General features: G+C 36.2%; 1 protein-coding gene across 8 annotated transcripts in view; it reads left to right on the forward strand.

The window, feature by feature from the left end:
- The window catches only part of SIPA1L2 (signal induced proliferation associated 1 like 2), a 142,424-nt gene that overhangs the window by 46,078 nt on the left and 71,329 nt on the right, over positions 1–25,017 (forward strand). For all 8 annotated transcript variants that reach the window (XM_038176227.2, XM_038176230.2, XM_038176234.2 and 5 more), the window contains exons 3-6: positions 8,444–10,149; positions 14,379–14,512; positions 16,680–16,868; positions 21,825–21,999. In XM_038176227.2, coding sequence (XP_038032155.2) covers positions 8,685–10,149; positions 14,379–14,512; positions 16,680–16,868; positions 21,825–21,999 — 1,963 coding nt within the window. In that variant the 5' untranslated portion in view covers positions 8,444–8,684. The remainder of the gene's footprint in view (positions 1–8,443; positions 10,150–14,378; positions 14,513–16,679; positions 16,869–21,824; positions 22,000–25,017) is intronic.

Genomic DNA, 25,017 nt, shown 5'->3' on the forward strand with positions numbered 1-25,017 from the left:
AACACATGTAGTGCATTCCTTTCTCAAGTATAATGTGAATACTCTCCTCTGTATTCTTCAGCTAGTCAGTTTGCAGATGCTGAATTTTTCTTTGGGGGTGTTATCCCAAGACACAAAACTGTCAAATCCTCATTTTCATGCAGCAGGTTATTCAACAACTACTGACTTTCCCTCTGCATTATGCAAATGATTTCTCAGCGTCAGTACAAGGTAGTCCTTTCCCTCGTTTTTAAATGGTCTAAATGCAGTGCACAAGTCCTGTCTGTCTTTCTGAGCTTTGCCTCTGAAAATGACTTTGTTACACTTGTTGTTTACCAACTGGATTATCATAGTATGTAACATCTTGTACAATGGGGTCGTCATATGGGGGTCCTGTTGGAACAGGACAAAGAAACAGTCCCTGCCTTGGAGGATTATGCAATTTAAATAAGAATGTGTGCGTTCAAATGGGCAATTCAAGAATCCATGGACGTGTGACAATTTCTGAGCCTATAGATATTTCTGCTTTTTTGTAGGGTTCTGACATTGGGCAACTTGCTTGGGAAGACTACTGCAAATGAGTTCTTGGTTTTCAGTGAAACTTGCTGCAGTGTGATAGTTAAGTACTGTAACTGAACGTCCTTCTGTAAAGACTAAAGCTGCTTCATTCGTGCTCTAACCTGGCCTCTCCTACTGTGGTGGTTTTACGCAGGTGGGCAGCTGAGCTCCACCACAACTACAGTCTTGCTCCCCCTCCTCAAAGGGAAAAAAACATGATGAAAAGGGCTCAAGGGTTAAGATAAGGTCAGGGACATCACTCAACAATTATCGTCACAGGCAAAACAGACTCACTGTAGGGAATCAATTACTAACAAGCTAGAGAAGTAAGAAAAATGAAAGAAATGAAAACCACCTTCCCCCTCATCCACCCTGTTCCACCTCTTCCCCCTGAGCAACACGGGAATTGGGGGCTGCAGTCAGTCTCTAACGCTTTGTCTCTGCCTCTCCTTCACAGTCACTCTCTGCCCCTGCTCTGCTTGGGGTCCCTCCCATGGGATGCCGTCCTTCCCAAACTGATCTTGCGGGGGCTGCCCACAGGCAGCAGCTCGTCAAGAACTACTCCAGATATTTGTCAGTACTACTGGTCCCATCTGTCAAGAGTACACTGCTCTAGCATGGGCCCCACATGGGCGGCAGCTCCCCCAAGCCCCCTGCTCCTGTGTGGGCTCCTCTCCACGGGCTGCAGCTCTGGCCCAGGGCCTGCTCCTGCGGGGGCTCTCCATGGGCCGCAGCCTCCTCCAGGCCACATCCACCTGCTCCACTGGGGGCTCCTCCATGGGCTGCAGTGTGGAGATCTGCTCCATGTGGGACCCATGGGCTGCAGGGGGACAGCCTGCTCCACCAGGGGCCTCTTCACAAGCTCCTGCGCATGGAGGACCTCCTGCCCTCCTTCTGCACTGACCTTGGGGTCTGTAGGGCTGGTTCTCAGTCCTCTCTCTCCCAGCTGCTGTAGTGCAGCAGTTTTTTTGTTGTTTGTTTGTTTGCTTTTTTTTTTTTTTTTTTCCTTTTCTTAAATCTGCTATCACAGAGGTGCAAATATCACTTATTGGCTCAGCTCTGGGCAGCAGCAGGGCCCTTTGGAGCCTGCTGAAACTGGCTGTTATCTAACCTTGGGCAGTTTTTGGATTCTCCTCACAGAAGCCACCTATGCAGCCCCCTGCTACCAAAACCTTGCCAAGTAAACCCCACTACACCTACTGAACAGGTTCTAGTGGCTGGGGTAAAGTGCATGTCATACAAACAGCTTTTTACTCCTACTTTGTAAGCTCTTGAACTGTGCTGGATACGGAAAGTGTTATACAAAATTTACCTGTTTTTATCTGCTGACTGGTATTTCTTGATTGTTATTATCTGTATCATTATGTATTAAAGACTCTTCATTCTCAAAGATGGAATTGGAATAAATATTCTGCATTATCATTTTTTTTTAAGGATAAAGATTTTACAAGAAAATTGTAATTACTATGAAATGTTGCAGGAAGAGAGATAAGTACATCTAAATACTTGAAGATAGGGAAATGTCTTTGTCATATGGTCTGCCATACTTCTGTCTTGAAGAGATAATGTACATGCATGTAAACTATGTTCTGGATGTCATTTTAGTCTCCCTGTAGGAAACAGATTACTTATAGCTCAATAAGTAGGATTCTTTCTAGTTTTCCTGCCCTCTGACATGTAGATTCACGAATGGAAAGAATGAAAGGGAACAAAGACACTTTGGTGGATTCTGTTTATTTAAAGTTTTCACTGACACAAGAACTTGACTGACAGGTATATAGTTTCTATTTGCACTTAGTAAAGAATCAGACTGCCAAAAATGATACTGGTTTATGATAATTTGTGAGGAGTTTTCTTCTTTATTCTTTCTCATGGGATAACTGAATGATCAGTGCTTGTACATATTCTTTTAACCCTTTCCTGGAAAAATTCTGAGTTTTATGTTGTTTCCTCTTTACTTCATTAATTGCATTATAATTTAGGCCTTTGCATATTTTTATGAGGTTCCATGATTTCAGTTAAAATAATACAACTGGATTGGAATGGTGCAGTTGGAAGATTCGTAGTCTGTGTGTCAGTGGTAGTTTTGCTGTTGATTTCAACATAATTGATTTCACTCTGCTACTTCACATGGTTCCACCTGAGCAAGATATAACTTCAAGTCCAATTTTACAGTTAAACTCTGCATAAGCTGCATAACTGAAGAGTTCACAACAGAGCTCCAAGAATAGCAGACTATCTACTGTCTAATTTGTTCAGAATATTGAGCTAACTTTAATGCATCTCAGTGTCAACACTTGCACAGAATCATCTAGGTTGGAAGAGACCTCCAAGATCATCTAGTCCAGCCTCTGACCTAACACTAACAAGTGCTCCACTAAACCATATCACGAAGCTCTACATCTAGGAAGAGAAGTGCTAGAACTTTGTGATACGTGTTTTGATATGATGAATTATAAGAAAGAACATATCTATTTTGTAACTGTGTTTTTAGTACCATTTCATAAATGAATATAGTATATTTTGAAAGAAAAAAAGGTAGTGAGTTCAGTATTTAGTAGTTGGAAGGTGCGGCTTATTAACAGATTGTCTTTGGAAAAGCTAAGGTGACATACAGGGCATCTTGACCTTAGGACAAACAAATCTGATGTTTTTGAGGGGGCCTGTTTTTTATTCTTAAATCTTACAGAATTGTTCCTGTAGATGTTGGGAATAATTGTATGCTTTTTTTTTAAAACAAAAATAAAACCCACCACCTTTCATTGAGTAGCGTAGAACAAGTGCAGCATTCGAAGTTCTATTCTTAAGATCCAGTGCTCCAAAATCAAACGTTGCATCTGTCTCCATACTTACATCTACCCGCCAGTTATTTCTTGGAGGAGAGAACTGTATTTGAAGAAGTGTGTGGTTACCACTGAATCTGGCAGCTGTCCCAAAGTAGTGCAACTGCACTGCTTTAAGAAATGTGGTCTAATACCACTGTTCAGAATCATGTAGGCTGGTGTCACTCTTAATTAGCTTCACCCTCTCCTATCCAGTTCCCTCCTGCCCCCGAAGTCATCTAGGCTGTGGCATGATTATTGCTAGATTATTCTGTAGGTAGGTACACTTCTGTAACTATCATTTCAACAATCAATTTTTCTTCTTTCACATTTATCTTGCAACTGAAGATGATATATTAAAGAAAGACAGCACAACAAAGGAAGTGTACAGCAAATATTGCATAGCAGCTCAGATATATTTCCGTTAATCAAATGAGAGGCTTCCCATCTTTCTTTTGCCTCTTATCTACCTCTGCATATTAATCAAGTGCCTGAAATATGCATATGAGAAGTAACCATTTATACTGTAATAGTTGTAGCTTTAATTGTAAATTTGATGTATAATAATCGGAACCATTTTTTTTCATGAACTGTGCTCATAATTTGTTCATTTTATTATTTCCAATCCATTTTCCACAGCTGCAATCTGAATAAGTGTCTCAATTATAGTTACTGTTATCCTTTAATATTCACTGAGCCTCATGGAATACTTTGAAAGAAATATTCTATTTAAGAACAATTATGCTTAAATATCATGGTTTTCTAAAGATATTTGCATGAAAACAAATGCTTGAAGAGCTTATCTTCCTTTTCTATACTCCTATCTAGAGTAATTATTCTCCTGTGACTTAATAAGCTGTCATATGATGTGATGTCACAGTTCAGTGTGACCAGAATTTTCTATCTTGGTCACACACTTGAAAACCAATAATAGCCCTCATTTTGCCCAAAATTGAGTAGTTCTAAGTTAAGAATCAAATTAGAATTTGGCTGCAAATTTAAGAAATAAATGCTTTTAATAGATACACTAAAAATATCTAAATAATGATTAAAAAAAAAAAAACAACTCTCTAACGCAGTTGTTCTTTAAAAATAAACTGAAAAAAAGTCAATTTAGAAATTGCCTGAACAAAACTTTGTATGATATTTCCTGGTTTTCAAAAATTACTTTTTTTTTTTCTTTCAGTGAGCAAGGTTAGTTTTAGGAAGTAATACTTTGTGACAGATTTGTTCAGTGGGTTATCTGATTGAGAATTTGTGACAATACCAATGAATTAAAAACTACATTTATTTCTCCTTTGCATTGGTCATTTTCATTGTTCTTAAAAGGATGGACCCAAAGGCAGAATTTTCTTGCAGACCTCAAATTCCCATAAAGTAGCCATTGTGTAACTATTACTTTGCTATATCGGCAAAATACATAACGCTATTTCTTGATGTATTTCTCTTAAGAATGGAAACTAACCAGGCTCTGAGCACACAGAAAATGCTGTGCAGAATGAATTGAATGCAAATGAAATGTCTGATCTTTAGCTTTTGGTGTATTTTTCTTGCCTTTACTCCTATTTTATCAAATTGTGCTTCCAATTTTTTAAGGTTAGTAGAGCTTGAGAGCCAGTTTTTACGAATTGTCATCTTGATAAATAGTAGAGATTAACGCTTTCATCCGAATTATGCATCCTTTTTAGGATGATAACATTACATAATAATAGGGGCAGATTTCCAAATTCTTGATCAACAAAATGACCACAGAAAGACTTCTTAAATAATTCATTTCCATTTATCAAGACTGACGTGAGGCAGGGTTACCCAACAGCCGCCTTTTGACAGGGTAGTCCAATAGTACTCTTCTTATTCATTGCTCTGCTACTGGCACAGGAACATTTGTGGGCATAAATCCAGGTCCCCAGGAAACTTGGAAGCTTTCCATCTTAAAGAACTGTAACTGTGGCTAACAAACCAGCTGCTGTATTGAGCTCAGAAGGAAGTCTTTGTAGCAGCGTGGAAGGAACTTAAGATATTTGCATAACATCCAGCAGCCTTAGTGGGAAGGGTTGGCAAGAGCACAACAGCAGGGTAGGCGGCATCCAGCTTTTTATCTTTTGACTGTAACTGTCAGTGATTCCATTCTTAAATGCTAGGATGAGGAGAAAAGAGCAAGAAATGAAGAACTTGACCAAAAGGACTATACAGAGAGGGGTACTTATGGTCCTGTTGACAAGACAGCGTTCTTTGTGGAAGTAATAGTTTATTAAACTTGGCAAACAAAATCAGTTTATAATATAGTATCACCATCTATAGGTGAATGTTTGTGAGTTGTTAAATTCGGGTGGAGAGAGAAAAACATTAAAAAGAACAAAAAGGACAGAACATAGTGCTATCCAATAGAATAGGTCAGCTGTCAACCAAAGCATGCTGCTGTACTGACTTACAGGAATTTATAGGAACGGTCAGTACTAAAGTGCATACGTTTTAAATTAAGAACAGGCAGATTTTGTCATCTAGGCCAACTTCAGATGTAAAAAAAAAAAAAAAAAAAAGTTTACTAGTATAGCTTAAATACATTGTATACATTGTATCACTTCTTTAAATATTATTTCCAATAAGTTGTCAATCTGGAGTTCTAAAACAGATGTGAATTTGGTCTTCTGTCACACAAGGTTTACATAGCAAAGAATAACTCTTGCTTTACATGCTACTTCGTACATTGTACTTCGTTTTAAAATATTCAGGTCATACTTCACAAAGTATTTCAGGTGACACCACTGGAAAAAAGCCTTGCTTTCCTGTTGCCTTCAGGTTATCTCCTGCTATGTACAAATACAGCAGTTTGTGAGGCTAAATAGTAAATCACATGATGGATTTGGAATGGAAGTAAATGGGGTGGTAGTGTTTATTTGTTGCTCTTTCTTTTTTGCCTCCCACCATGTCATATCCAAATTAATTTCAACCTGGATTATGTTCCTGGCCCAAATCACCTCTCTTGCACAAGTGTTTATGATGGAAAAAGGGTTAACATGGAAAAAAAAGAAAGAAATTTTTGCAGGATAGCCTTTTACAGCCTTCCATGTATTTTCCCATTTTGTATGAGTTTATTTTTTATTTAAAAAATAAATAATATTTGCACGGAGTAATGAATTCTATGAATTGGTTTGTGTAGGTAAAGGCAAGAAGGCTAGAAGATGTAATTTACCGTAACTTAAAAAATAAAAAATAAATATTAATCTTCATTAAACAGTCCAATATTTTTCCTGATTTGTGAAATTGATCTCTTCGTTTTCATTACTTCATATTCTTGCAGAATGATAAATAGGATTCTGGAATAGTTTAGTCTTCCTTCAGTGTTTTTATGTGGTAAAGTTGAATTATGTAAAAATTTTTCTGTTTATATAAAAATAATTCAGAAATATTAAAAAAAAAAAAAAAATCTATCGACTCGTCATGTGAATCCCACAGAAGCTTCCTTTTATTTCACCTCTCTGATATTACTCGTGCCACAAAAATGTTAAATATATTTATAGGTATTTTCCTTTTTGTTATATTTTCATGAGTCTGTATTTAAAAATCCCACCTGCTACTTCTGAAAGATTGTTTTTCTGAACATGTCAGTTGTTTAAACAATTTTTAGTCGTATGAGGAACCAAAAACTGTAGTTTAATTGACATCATTGGCCATGGAACAGGAGTTCTGAGGAATGTCTGTGTGGTGACAGTAAGCTGTGATACGTTGTTGTCATTCTTGTTACCTGTTCCTGGTAAGAGTCACAAAGAAACCCTGCTGTTCACAGACTTACTGTAACTCTAGCTTGGATTTTAACCACTTTCACTAGAAGCCTCTTCAAGTTCATTGTATCAAGCACACCTTTCTGTGTTTTTTTTTTTTCTTTTTCCTGTCAAGCAGAAAAACTACTGTAAAATTTCAATTTACCTCCCTGACTCACTTTTTTTTTTTTGAGAATTTTTGTGGCGTTAAACGTAAGGGGGAAAGAAAAAATTTTCTGAGTTCCTCTTACCATCTCATATCTTCACTGAAGTAAGGGGAGAATTCATATTTCAGTCTAACTTAACCTGATTTCTTTAACTCTCATAAACGAATATTATACTTATATGCAGCATCTTAAAAGATCATTATGATGCTACTTTTGTTTCAAAGAACACATCTTTTAGTATAGTTTTATGTAATGGGTTAAAGCATGGGCTCTGCCTGCAAATTAATCTTCACAGCATGAATCATGGTCATTCTTAAGACCATTATAGCCATTTGAAAAAATGTATATGTTTCTGTCCTAGCAATTCCAAAATTGTAAGTGACTTAACACTTACCAATAGGCCTATTCTCTTCTCTTATTTGTGGAAGGCAGCAGACATTCTCTACTACAGTAGCTGCATTAACAGTCTAAATTTTTCAGCCAGAGGAATATAATGTAACAGAAGCAATTTTAACTATTCTACAGCATAAATAAAGGAATGTAAGGAAATCTCTCTTTGGGAAGGAAGAAAAATACATTTATTCACTCCAGAGAGTTTACTAATCCTTAAAATGTTCTTTTATACAGGATATTTTTCTTTATTGAAGGCCCTATTTCACATATTTTGCTTACATTATATAGCAGTCTTGCCCTGTAACTCCTATATGTGTTAGTCTGTTTCAAGCAAGCTTGAAAAAGATGTCTGAGATGGCTGTGTTCTTCTTTCATGTTAAGTAAAAAAAATAAAAAATAAAAAAATGGTGATTAGATAGAGAATAGGCATCAAACTTGCTGTCAGTATTGAGAGAGAGGGGAAAAAAATTGTATATGGCTACTATGTTTGGCAGAACCTAGTATGTTGTTCAGTGTGCATGTACTGGTTGGCCCATGAGCAGACATACAGGTCCAAACTACTCACATCCTATGGGAATCATTGGGGAAACTGGGATTTTTGCATTTGCTGGGGTTTAGGAGGCAAAGAATATACAACCATAGAAAGCAAGTCTCATGGGTTCCAATTTCATGGGGTGTTGTGTATGTACAAACAACATTGAAAGCTTACCGTTGTTGACTATAAACTTTTTAATACGCTTTATTTTATTTCTTTTACAAACAGATAACAGAAATTTGCCTGGATTAACGCTGAACTGAATGCATCTGAACTGAAGGAAATGTTTTAAGATTGATCTCCTGCCAGGAGTTGTACAGAAATGGTGCACTGAGGGTTCTGTTGCTTCTGAGAAGACAGTAACTGCATATTTATACTGCAGTTTACTGGTCTATAAAAAAAACAATGTAATAATAAAGTTAACAGTAAATTTATGTAACACTAGTGGTTCCCCTCCCCCTGACTGGACATGAGTGATCAAAGGTCTTTGCAAGAAGATAAGCACAAAATTAGCAGAACTTCCTCAAAGTTCAGGGAGTCTTCAAGAAGCATGCAATCTGATGATTATTTTGCAAGAAAGCTTAAAGCTTTGAATGGTAGCATGGGTCCTCCTGTTTCTTCAAATGTATCTAGCAAAGCTGAAAATAATCAATCAAATGGTACACCAGCTGTGCCTAAAATGGGTGTTCGAGCAAGGGTATCTGAATGGCCGCCTAAAAAGGATTGCTCTAAGGAGTTGAGTAAAGCTCCTTGGGAAAGCAGATCTCCAGCTAGTTATGAAAGCGTTGGATCAGTACATCCAAATGGACAAAATGACCAAACTGAAGGGCAGCAAGAAGAACTAGAACTGGAATTTGCAGAGGGAAAATATTCTATTGGAGATCTGTTTGTTCATTCCCCTCAAAGGGGACTTCATCCCATTAGGCAAAGAAGCAACAGTGATGTGACTATAAGCGATATCGATGCTGAAGATGTGTTAGACCAGAATGCTGTTAACCCAAATACTGGAGCAGCCCTTCATCGGGAGTATGGAAGTACTTCTTCAATTGACAGACAAGGCTTGTCTGGAGAAAGCTTTTTTGCAATGCTAAGAGGATACAGAGTAGAAAACTTTGAACATAAAACCCTTGCTCCATTTGGATTTTCCGAGTTTTTCCACTGTGATCCTACAGTTTCTCCAAGTCTGCATGCTGCTGCACAGATTTCCAGGGGAGAATTTGTCAGGATTTCTGGTTTGGATTATATGGATAGTGCGCTGCTTATTGGTCGAGACAGGGAGAAATCTTTCAAGAGGAGGCTAAAATCAGAAACAGTAGAAACATCTCTATTTAGAAAATTGCGAACAGTTAAAAGTGAGCATGAAACCTTTAAGTTTTCATCTGATCTGGATGATAGACTCGACAGAAATGTGCGTTCTTGGAATTGTCAGAAGTGTTTTGCACATTATGATGTTCAGAGCGTTTTGTTTAACATCAATGAAGCAATGGCTACCAGAGTAAACGTGGGAAAAAGAAAAAATATAACCACTGGGGCTTCAGCTGCATCACAAACTCAGATGCCAGCAGGCCAAACAGGAAACTGTGAATCGCCTTTGGGAAGCAAAGAGGATCTCAATTCAAAAGAGAATTTAGATGCTGATGAGGGTGATGGGAAAAGCAATGACTTAGTACTGAGCTGTCCTTACTTCAGGAATGAAACTGGTGGAGAAGGAGATAGACGGATTGCACTTTCCAGGGCAAATTCAGCATCTTTTTCTTCAGGTGAAAGTTGTTCTTTTGAGTCCTCTCTGAGTTCCCATTGCACAAATGCTGGTGTTTCAGTACTGGAAGTACCAAGAGAAAACCAGTCAATTCACAGAGAGAAAGTGAAGCGTTACATCATAGAGCATATTGATCTTGGAGCGTACTATTACCGCAAGTTCTTCTACGCAAAAGGTAAGTTTTTGTAATGCAACTGATTTGAGGTGTGCATGCATTAGATTTTTCTTGCTTATTAATATTTTTCTTCTCTGTAGGAAAACCTAAGTATTACCGAGGATCTTGAAACTCTTTACTAAAATTAAGCCTCTTAATATCCCTCTGTGAGAGCAAGACCATTGGGTTATATATAAAACTAAACAGTAGTTGTCTAAGTTAACTAAGTGTGGTTTCATTTAGATCAGTAGGTAAATTAACTTCTCTGTACCAAACTTTCTTGGGGGTCAGGAGGAAAAGATAACACTTACAGCCAGCAAATGTATTGGAAATACTGATACCTGGAGTAGAAATCAATATTTCTTAAAAGGTGTTTCCAAAAGAGGAGGTTTTATTATTGAGGCTCTTCATTGCCTTCTAGATTCAACCGTTGTCTTGTGTCTTTGGGGCCTTTCATACTGTACACACGTATGTATGTGTACCCATTAAACAGAGAGCTTTTGATGATATTTAGGATATTTAGTTTTTGAGCCTAAATAAGGTTGTCTTGTGACTTTCGCATAGCTTTTTATCCTGTTCTTTTTGGATATGTTCAAACTGCTAAACAGCAGGGTACCCTTGTGAACTGAATAACTAACTTGGCTAGAATTGATATTCGGATAAGAGATTTCCTCTTTGACCTACTTTGTCTGTATTCAGGACCGCATCACACAGTGTCTGCCCAATCCCTGGTTTTGTGGGAAGGAGAACCCCAAACTACCTCTGTAGCCTTTCCGTATCACGAGTTGTAGCTCGATCTTTTGGCTGGTATTAAAAGAAAAAAAAATGCTTCTGTCGTTAAGAAGAGTGTTGGCTACTGCCTGAGCCTTGCTGAAACCATACTTACTTTGCCTTCTAACTCTATTTCAACAGCAAGAAATGAGCACTGTGCTGTACTTCTTCCTCCTGTGACCCTTCACAAGGGACTTGAAATAGTGTCCAGTACAGTTTCACAATATGATAGAAACCTAGAACATATATCCTGTAAAAAACAAACAAACAACAACAACAAAAAAAAAACAACAATGCATTTAAAAGAGAAGGAAGAAAGAACCTCGATCTGTGATGCAGAAGGAAGAAAAAGGTCCATAGCTAAGCAAGGATGGGCAGTAAATGGGCAGTAAATTCAAAGGTACAAAATGAATTTTAAGTTAGGTTGCAAAGGGTCAAAAAATGTTGAGGGAGTCAGAGTGGAAGAGAATGAAGGGAAACTGAGAAAAGGGTGGTATGTTTTTTGAGGGACTGAGAAGATAGAACTGGCATAGATGGAAAAGACTGATGAGGATTAAGCCAAATAAAAGAGGACTAGTTTGTGAAATGCTTTTATGAAGGGGGAGTTACAGGTTCCAAAAGGCTGACCATATTTTGTGTGTGTGTGTGAGGAAAAATCCCAGTGGAGAGAGAGAAAATACAAAGAGAAACCGCTTTAAATAAAACTAACGACCTTTCTGGAAAGTTGATGCAAATGTAATTAGCTCTAATTAATTTATGTTCTTGTGTTAGGTACATATGATCTCTTGACAGAAATAAAGTATGTGTATGTGTATGTTAGTATAGCATTAAAAACTTAAGAAATAGCATCTAAGAGTTTTATCCCACATAGTATAATACTGGGAATGTAAATTGTTATTGTCCTCGTTGTTAATTGTTCTGTAGGTAGCATTCTTCAGGAGTAAATATTGTGATGCATTTAATATTCAGTTATAAGCTGTCACCCTCTTACCTTTATAGCTATCTGTAAGCCATGTTCCACATATTTTTTTATAGAGCTGTTAACAGAAGCTACCCGAGAGAAATCTGTACTGGAGAAACTCTTTAGGAGTGAGAGTGAGCAAGTCAAGGCAAACAGCAAAAACTCAATTTTCAGTATCAGTTATTTGGAGGGATCGGGCTTTTGGGAATCTCAAGATTACTTCCAGCTGAACATAGTTTTTACCTAAGCAAAGTTTATTGTGGGTAGAGAAAATAAAACAGGCATTTTGCCTTAGGCAACAAAATGTCTTGCTGCTGTGCTGATCTCCTGTGTAAGAAAAAGTGACATTTATATGCATACTGAGTCTTACTTGATGCTATTCCATGACAGTGAGCTCTTCTAGCTGACTGTTCATTGAATTGTAGATTTAATAGCATAGTTGAATTTAGCAAAATAATTGTGGAAGGATGAAATGAAAATTTAGCAAACAATAGTCACTTGTATATAGAGACATATGCAATGCTACTGATTTTCTTTGCCTTTAACAAGATATCTGTGAAAGAGAAACAACTTTCTGCATATTTGATTTAGTTCACAGTTTTGTAATTGGCACTTGTCAGCATACAAGTTTTATTTCTGTTTTAAGATGCATGGAAGAAACACCCTGGCATGTGTAGCACTAATTATTCCATTCCCTTTCAAGAAATGAGAGATTTCAAATTCAGTCTTCTGAAATGAGCCCCAGTTTTATACTGCATATTTATAAGCTTTGTAACTATTGTTAAAATCAAATCCAACAAGACTGATGTAAAATATGTTAATGTTTATGGAAAATATATTCTCAGTTTCCAGTTAAGGTTTACAAAAGCTAAAATATTTAATCTTTTGGTTTCGATTTATTAATGGTGTCCTTTGGTGAACTACATTTTTGTGGGATAGAATGGGATGAGAAGAGGAACTGTGATTTTTATTTTTTTTTTTTAAGAATAGTTGAAATGTCATCATGAGTTGTCCTTTTCCTCTTGTGTGATTTATCCTCATAATAACTTAAGACTTGATGGTTATTACTGTGCTTTTTATTTGTGGAATGCTTGCAACTATTTCTTAATGTTTTTGTATCTGTGTGCTGATATCAAACTGAAAATATGTCCTGAAAGCTTATCAAGCTTTTATGCTAACTCAGTCTTATATAGGTGAAACCTTCTGATTAGAATGAAAGTTGGCAACTATTCCTCAAAATGAATAAGTAAAAAATAGGAGTATTTTATTGTCTCACTTTAAACAGCTAGAAAACAGAACTTATTTTCCTCTTTTATATCCAGTAGATGCTTTTAAATCAATAAATAAATTCAACAGACCTTCATGAGTTTGATATTAAAAACCAGCAAATAAAGCACCAACCTTGTATTAAAAATGTTTTCTCCGCATCCTGCAATATCTGTACTAATGTTATTTTTAAATTTACTTCGGTTTCTGCAATTCCCATTCTTAAAACTATGTTATCAATTTTTTAATGTATGTTCATAATATCTTTAGTTTTGTATCTCTTATGTTGTACAAGAAGTTAGCAGACATCTGCCAAGCTTGCATTTTTTCTGCTCAGTAATACAGCCGCCAAAAAAATCTAGTAACTGTGGAATACCATTTTCTATATTTACATCAAAATGTAAGGCTGTAGAAACCTTAACTGAGACGTTTACCCCTTGTCAAAGCCTGAATATGCAGCTGTGGGAAGCTTTAATGTTGAAAGCACTTGGCCTCTGATTATCACTCTCAATACACAAACACACACAAATTAATATTGTTATGGTCTGTAAAATCCTGTTCCATTTTGCCCACTAAGGTTCCAAGTTTTATTTTAACTCTAGACGTAGGAGACAATCCATGCAGGTTGAATGCTGGAGGTGGGAAAGGAGGAGAGGAAAGTAGGTAGTGAGCAGATCTTGTACTTCATTGCTATTTAAAACATGGAATTATAGCATAAACCAAATTGGAGGAAATTTCTGGAGATCATCCAATCCAATTCCAATTTAAAGCTAACTTTACAGGTTGTTCAGAACCTTGTCCCTTTAGCTTCTGACCAAGGATGGAGAATTCACAAACTGTCTGGCAACCTGCTCCTGTGTTTGATTCTCCTCAGTGAGGGGCTGCATCTTATGACCGTGGCATCTTGTCCTTTCTCTCTGTATCTTGGAGAAGAGTCTGGCTGTGCCTTCTCTGTAACCCTCCATCAGGTAGTGGGGTGCTGCAATTACAGACAGTTTGTCCCTAGCCTGTGCTGTTTCATGGACTTTCTCTGTATCAGGTGCAGTTCTATGCTGGCCTTCATGAGGCTTTTGTCAGTCCATTTTCTTAGGTTGTCAAATTCCTTCAGAAATGCAGCTTTAGTGTATAATATTTTTAATAGTAAATAATATTTTTTGTTGCCACAATTATTTTTAAATGGGACTTGAACACTTTCTAGGAGATTCATGTTTCATTATGCTTTTTTTATTCTTCATTCACTTTTATGCAAAAGAACATCAGAATTACTTTGGAATAGATGAAAATCTTGGACCTGTAGCAGTCAGCATCCGCAGGGAGAAGGTTGAAGATGCTAAGGAAAAAGAAGGATCTCAGTTCAACTATCGGATAGTTTTCAGGACAAGCGAGGTAATATTCTTTCAGTAATTCTGCAAAGGAATTGGAATGTTAACTTAGAATACTGGTTGTTTGTCTGTGGGTATGTTGCTAAATTGGAAAGTAAATCTGTTAATGGGAAAGGGATGTTTGCCTGGAACAAAGTTTTCCTCTTCCCTGCTATGTGAATTTTTTTTCTTTTTGAACAGGCATCCAAAAGGAGGTAAGTTGGCTGAAATTACATATTTCCAAAACTTAAACATAGGAGTAGATAATAAGAACTAAGCTGAAGATACGCTTTGATTAAGCTGCTAGATGTTATGGTTCTAATTGTAGGAATAGAAGATTAAGAAAAGAAATGTACAGAAAACAAGAGGGGAAAAATATGAAAGCTGATGCTACAACTTAAGTGTACTTTTTTGTATTCTGTTTCAGACTAATTTCTTAGAAGCTTTCTTCTCAGATGAATATTTTTACACACTTTATATAATTTGTGGAAGGAATATTTCAAGTCCCTGCAGAGGGGAAATGGAGAAGTGCCAAAGTCTTCTCCCTGGTAACCAATGATAGGATGCAAAGGAATAGCACAAAGCTGTGCTAGGGTGTTTCAGACGTAGATATTAGGAAAAATTTCCTTATCTTACCAGTGGTCAAACACTGGAACAGGCTTCCTAGCAAGGTGGTTGATGCCCCATGCATATCAGTGTTTCAAGAGGTGTTTGGATAATGCCCTCATCAATATTCTTTGACTTTTGATTAGCCCTGAAGCGGTCAGGCAGTTGTACTCAATCTTTGTAGGTCCCTTCCAACTGAACTTTTTTATTCTATTCTATTAATATGTTAATAAGACAATTATTTTTATTTATCTGGCAGAATAGCTTTTGTGATTGTTGTAGAAGGGCATTTCTCATAATTTTTATTTTAAGCCAATTACTGTCTGTTGCAAAACTAATTTCTGGTTTGCGATAGCAAATAGATTTAATTTATATAAAAATACACAATGACAATGTTAACTGTCCTTAGGACTGTTGCTTTTTATTGCTATTAGAACACAGGGAAGTGTTCTTGATGCCTCTTGGCTCATGTGCATTTACAAATAGATGTAGAAGCATTTTTTTGAGGCTAGGTTTTTCCTTCGTTGCCGTAAAAAAGAGGCCTCTCTGTGTGAGAAGAGCAGTGGTTTAGCTGACTCACTACTAATAAACATCCCTTTTTGCCAAATCCAATGACAATAAAGCAGAATGGTTTACAAAACATGTAGTTAAGGTAAATGAAGGTGCCATTAACTGTAGCTTACCTCATCTGTCCAACCTCACATTCAACTACTGTGTTTTCTAGGGTAGTATGGCATTAAAATTAATTTCTAGTTTTCCTGCTGTTTTGATTTTTTTCTTTTTTTTTTTTTTTGAAAAAACCTTAGGAATTGGAGTAAGTTAATAGTACCATCAGTGAATTTATTTAAACAAAAAACTTAGAAACATAGAATCGTCGAGGTTGGAGAAAAACCTCAAGATCACCAAGTCCAAGCATCAACCTGACCTACTGAGTCACATCATTAAAGCGTGACCCTTAATGCCAAACCTTCATATCTCTTAAAATATCTCCAGAGATCCTGTTTCAATACTTAACCAATTTCTCCATAAATAAATTCTTCCTAATATCCAATCCAAATCTGCCTGGGTGCAACTTGAGACCGTTTCTTCATGTCCTGTTGCTTGTCACCTAAGAAAAGAGACTGACACAGTCCTTTGCAGCCTCCTTTCTGATAGTTGTAGAGAGTGACGAGGTATTTCCTCAGCCTTCTTTTCTTCAGACCGAATGACCTCAGTTGCTCTTCGTAAGTCTGGTTTTCTAATCACTTCACCAGCTTCACTGCTCTCCTCTACATGCACTTAACAATTCTATTTTCTTGTAGTGGAGTGCCCAAAACTGAACACACTATTTGAGGTGTGGGCTCACCAGTGTCACATACAAAAAGACAATAACTTCCATAGTCCTGTTGGCCACAAATAAGTCACTGAGACAACAAGAGCTTGTGTCATTTTTAAAAGTCATTTTGTAATCTTTTTTACTGGTTTAAAAAATTGAATATAGGGGAGTTTTTCTTCATATTCTGTATTCCATGCTTTTCATAAAACCTGGGTATCTTTAAAAGTCTTTGTAGTATTAGAATTAAAAATGTTTTGTACATTTATTGCAGCTTACTACACTTAGAGGAGCAATTTTAGAAGATGCTATACCATCCACTGCAAGGCATGGCACAGCAAGAGGTCTGCCTCTCAAAGAGGTACTAGAATATGTAATACCAGAGCTGAGCATTCAATGCCTGAGGCAGGCTTCCAACTCACCCAAAGTACCTGAACAGCTGCTTAAATTGGATGAACAAGGGGTATGTAAAAAGATTTTGACTAAACTTTTAATAGTCTACAGTCTTTTTTGTTCTTTACTGTGTACAAATGTTGAATGCAAATGAAAATACATATAATATATTTTATTAATACTGCTTACAGGTAAGGAGGAAAAAGGATATAACATATTAAGTCTCTGCATATAAATCTCTGCATTTTTGTGTTTGTTTTTTTTTTGAACACTAATTTTCTGATTAGTTTGCAGTAGTTTTAGTAGAATAGAATGCTTCTGGGTTCAAACAACTGAAATTGTGATTGAGACTATGTAATGAATTAACTGCACCAGCAATGAAATATTCATATGCTTTAAATTTGGAGAGAAAAATTATAAGGTTTATTGGGTTCAATAAAGTGAATCTGCTTCATTAAAACTAGTAAGTAAATTCATAGCTTCTGAATAATTTGGAAGGATGTGTTTATGAAGGCTTTTAGTTTGATTTTAGAAGCCATGCTTTATGTTCATTTAAAGTAAAGACTGTGTTTTCATTGCAAAAGTCAATATCTGTCTGTTGAGGTAGAATCAGCTGATCGATCCATTTGATTATAATGGTGATATAACTATTTTTTATGCTAATTCAGTTTCAAATGTAGTGATTGTGCTAAACATATTGGTGTCTACCAGAATTGTCTTCTCCTGTGACTGTAACAATTGCTTAAAACAAAGCAGAGGTAGACATAAGAAGAAAATTTCTTTTTTTGGGGGGTAGAATATTAAGCTAGTTTTGTATGTATGTTTTACTACTTATGTTCACTGGAGAACTTTTAATTGGAAATTAATTTTTGTCCAATGTCTGTTTTTTCGTGTGTTTTTCAGTGTTTCTGGTAAAACAAAGGGAAATCATTAGCACTCTCCTCTGAATATAAGAGTTCCTAATCTCTTGTTGCTCTCTGTCTTTCCTCTCTGAGCGCCAGAGTGAGTTTAGGTTCATGTAATAAATAATAATTACTACTTAGAGGGGTTGGATGTTCTAGGCAGCATAGAGTACATCTTTATTTGACCTCAGTGGCATATTTCCCAAAACTCACTAAGCATTTCCCCAAAATTGGAAATGGAGATTGTCCAACGAACTGACCAGTATATTTTTAATCATTAACTCTTAATTTTGAGAAACAGCAGTACATAGCACTGAGTTTTATTCTGGGTGCTCGGTTCTGAAAAATTCAATCCTGTTATGAAATGGGCTGTCACCAAGCAAAATGTAATATTAATGTATCTTACATGCTGCTTATTGTGAGATAATTACTTGAATATAGAGAGAAAGCTGTGCATAGAAGTGGCATGAGATCCATTTATGCTTTTAATCCTCTTATGTACTTCATGCTTACAGTTTATTAATCAACCAAATATAAAAAGAGTTACGCTTGGTAGCTGGAAGTGACAAGTGGCTGAAATGTCATGAATTTTAAAATATGAATTGTGATCTAGAGGATTAATGCTATTACCAGAATGATAACCATTTTGAATAAAAGTGTATTAAATATTTGCATAGTTCTTCAGCAAACTGAAAACTGTTTCAGTTTTGTGAAACTGGTAGAGAAAGAAATGAGTAGTTTTCAGAGAAATCTAGTGTGGGTTGTAGAAGAAACATGTGGCTAAAACTCTATCCCTAAAATGACAGTAGAAAATAGATGGACATTAGATGGTTGACTTAATTTGAGAATGTAACTAATTCCAAGTTATTCTGGTATATGATGAACAGCATTAGGTTTGATTCTAAATTTACAGGAAAAGTCAACAACTTATCTACAACATAGACAGGATTTTTTTTTCTCCACTCTCCCCCCAGATTCCCCTCCATATTTCTGCTAATGGTTTATTGTATATGGTTTTTGATAGTTTTGTTTGTGTTATTTAATTTTTTTTTCACATCCCTTTAGAAATGCTTGCTTTTCTCTAGACCAAAGTTTATAGAAAGCCCAAAGAAAAAAGGAACTTTGAGTGCAGGGATATTTAGTTGCTACTGAGGTTCCTTGCCAGAAAAACTCTAAAGTCTTAACGTTGTGTAAGTCATCAATTTGTTGTTGTTACACGATAAAGAATCTATGCTGTACAAGAAGACAAGATGCCAGGATTCAGGAGTAAGTAATTCTGGCTAAACATGGTCAGTTTGAGTCAGGAGGGACTTCTATGCACACTTAATACAAATTGTATACTCCAGTAGCTAGATTAGACATTTTCTGATGTCTAATATTTCTAGTTTAGAAATCATGAAATCAGAGCCATGTCTGAAATTATTTACTTAGACCTGTATAAGCATGCAGTGCCATTTCAAAACAGGCAAATTTCATTGATTTTAAATACTCTGATATTCTGACATTTTTCACATCAGTTAATGGCCCATATAAGGTGCTCCCAAACCTCATTTACATACAACTCTCTTGGACATCGACTTTCTAAAGGTACCTTGATTTCTGTTTCTGCAAAGCCCTATTGATTCTGAGCTGAGTCACTTTGCTGAAGTCTGCGTATCTTGTGGACATGAGTGCTTCTAGCACACAGTTGGAGATTCAAGTTATTTCAAGTGTGCTTGCCCCTGCTGTCTTGTTTAGGAATAGTGTTATGGGTAGAATCAACTTTGTGCGTAACTGTTGAGTGTTTGCAATGCTTGTCCGTGAATTGAAAACTCAGGATTCATTCCTTCATGGGCTGGGCAGTATCACATCTTTACCATCTCCTAGTACAGTATTTTAACCAGGAAATGCTAGGGTGTTTGGAGAACAGAGGTATACTTCACTCCTGTTTGGAATTATACTGATACTTAAGATCTAATTCAAGAATCACTTATCTCCTTGGAAAGACTGAAGGAGTGGGACTGCCTATTTCTGAATGGAATATTTTGCCTAAGTGGTTCTCTAACTTGCTGTTCATTCATACTGTTAGTTGCTGCTGTTGTTAATGGCTCAGTTAGCGCTTAACTTCTCCATTCCTCTGTTCTAGTGCAAAGTCAAGGAAATTAACTTAAATTCCCTGTGGTTTAAGTTAAGCTATTTGACACTGAGCTGGGATGGAGGTGGCAATGTGTTTACAATCATTTTAATTTTCTGCTGAAAGTGTTAAGTAACAGTGCTGTTTCCTATAATCTGAAGTTTATAAGAGCAGTTCTAGTTTCCTCCACAAAGTGTTCATGCTAGTTTTACACTGAATAAATAGTTTCCAGTGTGCGATTTGCAACATTTTATTAGATACCTAACTCTCCCCAGGCACTTTTTCAATATGGGGATCAGACAAGGAAGCATTCCAGATGACTATTATATATGCCAGTCAAAATGAAATGACAAGAGCAAGCTGCAAGCAACCCTGCCCTTTTCCTGAGGTTAGGGGTCTGACTCAGGCACCTCTAGTGATTCTGTCTGTGGCCTTCAAAAAATCTTCATTAATTTGGACATCTTCAGGATTTTTTATATGTTAGTAGTTGTGCTGGGTCTGTAAAACCACCACAGTAGTGCATGAAAGTAAATAATTAAACCAACAATGTTGCCGTTAAACCTTGAATTTTGTTAGAGACATTGAAAAGGGACTTTAAAAAGCAATAGCATCTTGAAGACACAAAAGAATAGGTTAGAAAAATCATAGTAAAGCTCTTATTCTCCAGGAATGTTGAGGATTTGGATAGTGATTTTTTTTGTTTGTTTTAATTGATGCTTGGCAGATGCCTTATTTATACACAACTCTCCACTTCAATTGGAGAAATGCAGCATTTATTGAAGTAGGAAGATTAAAGATTATTTGAAGTTTGGAATTACATCTTTGACACTTTTTTCTTTCATTTATGTATATTTTCTTCACTCAGTCTTTGTGTTCTAGTCTTACAAATTTTCCTAGAAATTGCTGTGATAAAACATCAGTGCAGTAGCATGTCTGTGGAGTTTTACAATACACTTAACACAGCTGACCGTGTTACATATTACTAACGTGAAGCAGACTGTTCTTGTCACCTTTGATCTAATGGGAATTATATTTATACAGTCTTTCACATTTTAGACACTAATCCCGAAGTTTGATTAAGAGAAGTCTACAGCTGGAGAGCGGAGTAGCATGTATAGAGACAAATGTGTTAAGGGAATCTGGTGTGACTGATGGTCTCTGTCAGTTTGTGAAGCTCTAATAGTTGTCAGTTAAGAATAATAGGGCTAATACATTCACATGGAGGTTCCCAGTTTGTCATCTTAAGTACGCAAAACAGCAAAGAAAACAAGACAATGCTCTGACTGAGAAATAATCATGTCTTTTTATATTGATATCCTAGAGTTGAGAGTCTAGTTTGTTTAAGAAAACTCTTAACTGAAATCAGATTTCTAGATTGAAGTATGCTGTACTTTGGACAGCTTATGTTTACATGTTAAAACCTTTGAAAATAGGGAATAGTAGTTTTACAACAGACAATTTTATGGGGTGGACAAAAGATTTATTGAACAATAAAACAAATTATTGTTTGGAGATAGTTTTTACAATGTCTTGTGAGAAATAGGTGTTCTGAATGGCTGCTGTTATGTAATTAGAAAGTTTACAGAGCGGGAAGTTCACATACAGGGATCGGTTTGGCTCAATTTTTAAAGGTAGAAATAAAGGAAAATAAACTCACCTTGTTTTAATCTGAGAGAGAATACAAGTCCACAAAAATTATCAGTTAAAGTCCTCATACTATAATATGCAGTAGAGATTTTGCTTCTGTAGATAACTAAGTCAAAAGTCTTCAAGTACTGTCTTTAGCTATTTGGATAGTGTCAGTCCAGTTTTCTTTCAAGATTTGTATGTGTTGTTTTTTTTTGTTTTGTCTTTCATGGTATCTTCATTTCCCAAAACACTTAAATTTTCATTTTTCAATATTTTCTGCCAGACATTGTAACAGTGTCAATATTTTTTATTTATTCTAGTATTGATTTCCTTAGCATCTGTAATATTTCCTTTCTTCTACTTTTTTTTTTTTTAATTCCAGCTGAGTTTTCAACACAAGATTGGTATCCTTTACTGCAAAGCAGGCCAAAGCACAGAGGAAGAAATGTATAACAATGAGATGGCGGGACCAGCTTTTGAGGAGTTCCTTGATCTGCTGGGCCAAAGAGTACGGCTAAAGGGGTTTAGTAAATACAGGGCTCAGCTAGATAACAAAAGTAAGTTATGTTCCTGATCTATAGTAGAAATTACAATTCTTCATTTGATCTCTTAGAAATCCTGTTTTGTGTTTTCATTGTCTTGACCTTGGGTTTTGATTAGTAATGTTATGTGGTAAATAAGGAAGATGAACATGTATCATGCCTTGTCTGAAAGGTTATTTACTTCCTTTGTGATATTAGTAGAACGGAGAATTAAAGCGATTTATTTAATTTGTTAAGATTATAATAACTATGATTTTTGCTGTATTTGAGAATTTCACAGCTACATTTTAACATCTTATTCCTACAATGGCAAAATAGATGACAAGTAATTTGAAATCCGGAGTCAGGAAACGGGGACATTTTACTACTTTCACCTGAACTTCTTTGCTTCTGTTTAACCAACATATATGTTGAGGTTTATATTTGAGTTGCAATCAAGTTTTCTGAGTTTTCTTTTCTCACACATGCACGTATTCAAGTTTTATCACATAGACAACTTTTCTAATACATGCACAGTAAGCATGTTAACCTTCTGTATCTGATAAACATTCATCTACCTTACCAATGTATTATTGCTATCCACTTCCTCAGGTCTCTCAGTTTCCCTAAGTAGTATGGTTCAGCAGTGCAATAATGTGATTTATTTGTACAAACTGTTTTTGTTTTGCTGTTTTTTGTAGCAAAAATAGGAACTGATATATTGTTGTTAACAAAGTCAACAACATGTTGACACATCTTGATTAGCATTGCTGTTTGTTGCTTTTAAATTCAACTTAACTCATTCTTTTAGCTTAATGTGGTTTTAACAGGATTTTGACAACCTGACAACTATATGTTGTGACGTATGGATATCTAGATGTTCATCTACTTTATCGTAACATGCGATTTTTTTAATATCCTTATTTTTTTACGGTTACTTGTCTATTACATCTAGAAGTTTTTTTATCTACTGTAGATGGCTTGTGGGTAAAAAAAGATTTTTGTTAACCAAGTAGATTTTTTAAGCTATTAAATCCTGTTACTTGTGTGCATTTTCTACCTGTCCTTATAATCAAATGGAAAAGTTGCTTGAGCTGTTAAAGGTAAGCTGCCAAGAAGGAAGGCTAGAGAGAAATACCTAAAGAAAATTAAGGGAAAATCTTTTCTTATAAGGGATCTTTTTGCCTTTCAGAGAGTCACAGAGATTATAGATAAACTCCAAGCTTCTCTGTTCTTCCTGCGACCTGTTCACCTGATCTAATCTGGTTATTAGGGATCTCTTGCATGTTTTTGCTATCTAGTCATCAGTCTTCATTTAACTGGAATACATCTGGATTTTTTTCTTTTTTGAAATAGTACACCTGACTGCCAGCCAGTGTTGTAGTCATAAAAGGATTATTCTTCTGTTATTAAACTGATACTGGCTAGGATGGGTTTTCACCTCTCCTGTATGCATTAGAAGAGAGACTGAATTCATATTAGAAACTTTGGGAAATGTCTAGTGTGTGTAGCTTGTGGTTAGTGGCCAGCCAATAAACTGTCCATAGGCCACTCTCCAGTGGCAAATGAGATACTCAGAGTTGGTGGAAAACTTCATACTTCTGCAATTAAGCGAGACAAGCTTTGCAACTTGAAAATCCTCATGTTCTCCATCTCTAGTAATGGTGGGAAATGGTGAAAAAAAATAAATTTAATCCTATGTCAGACTGTTCTAGTTTATGACTTACAAGGTGGGAAAGCTGCAATTTTGTAACACTGCCAACCAGCTTGAGCACTACATTTGATTTTATTAAAGTTTTTGCCTCTTTGCTTAAATCCATACTTGTTTCACTTTAATAAATTCAGGCTTGGTAGAGACTATTGCATCCTGTTTGAGTACAGAATAATAATTCACTTCTCCAAATAATATGTAGAAATATTAACACGCTGCAGATGTCAGACTTTTGGGATGGGCTGACAAATAGGGATGAAAAATTCAAAAGGGCAAAGGATGTGTGGTTTTGCTTTTTCACCTAGAGCATGACCAAATATCACCTACTAATTTTGACATGTGAAAATATACTGATCTGTCAATAAATTTGCTGTGCTTCAGTATGAGCAAATGTTATTGATAGCCACTGCCTATATACCATTCAGTAACATAATTTTAATATTCTAGTAATGCTGAATTCAGTTAATGATATTCGCCTATCATAATTTGTTTACACAGTTTGCAACAAGCAGTATGGAATTAAGAGAGTTCACAAATATAGTCTTCAGTTTTATATTAAATATAAAATACTGACTTAATTATCATCTTTTTTTTTTTGTTTTATACTCCTTTTTTAATATAAAGGCACAGCAAGTGTTACAGTGTGTCATAATTATAATTGGAGAATGCATTGATCTGACTGCCTGAAGGTTCAGAATAGTGCAATAATTTCATCTCTAGTAGCCACACTTTTGGTAGGCATAATGTTTCTGTAATATTTCTTGCTCAGTTTTGTAGGACTTGCATTTATTAAGTTTTTCTGTTCACAAATGCTTGACTTGCTGTGTGTTGTGTTGTGTTTTTGTTTTGATTTGTTTTTGCTTGTCTGTTTATTTAATATTTTGGTAAAGTGATCCATTCTTTATGGAATGTGGAATGTTGTGGTGGGCCAACCCTGGCTGGTCTGTAAGCCCCCAACCAGTTGCCCACTCACTTGCTCCCCAGTTGGGTGAGGGCGAGAATTGGAAAGGCAAAAGTGAGGAAAGACTTGTGGGCTGACATAAAGACAGTTTAATAAGTTATGGGGTTGAGGAATTCACAAAAAAACTCAACCAATCAAAGGAAAAAAGCACCCAAGTGATGCACAGGCAGTCACTTGCACTTCCCAACAGCACGCTGCTGCCCAGCCAGTCTCTGAGAAACAGCTGCTTTGGAAAAACTACCCCCACTCCAGTTTTACTGTAGAACGTGACATTATAGGGTATTGAATGTCATTTCAATTTGAGTCAGCTTTTTCACCTGTGTCCCCTCCTGAAACTCTTGCTTACACCTAGCCTACTTCCAGTGTGAGGGGGTAGACAGTG

Source organism: Anas platyrhynchos, chromosome 3 (assembly GCF_047663525.1).
Source record: "Anas platyrhynchos isolate ZD024472 breed Pekin duck chromosome 3, IASCAAS_PekinDuck_T2T, whole genome shotgun sequence".
Classification (NCBI taxonomy): domain Eukaryota; kingdom Metazoa; phylum Chordata; class Aves; order Anseriformes; family Anatidae; genus Anas; species Anas platyrhynchos.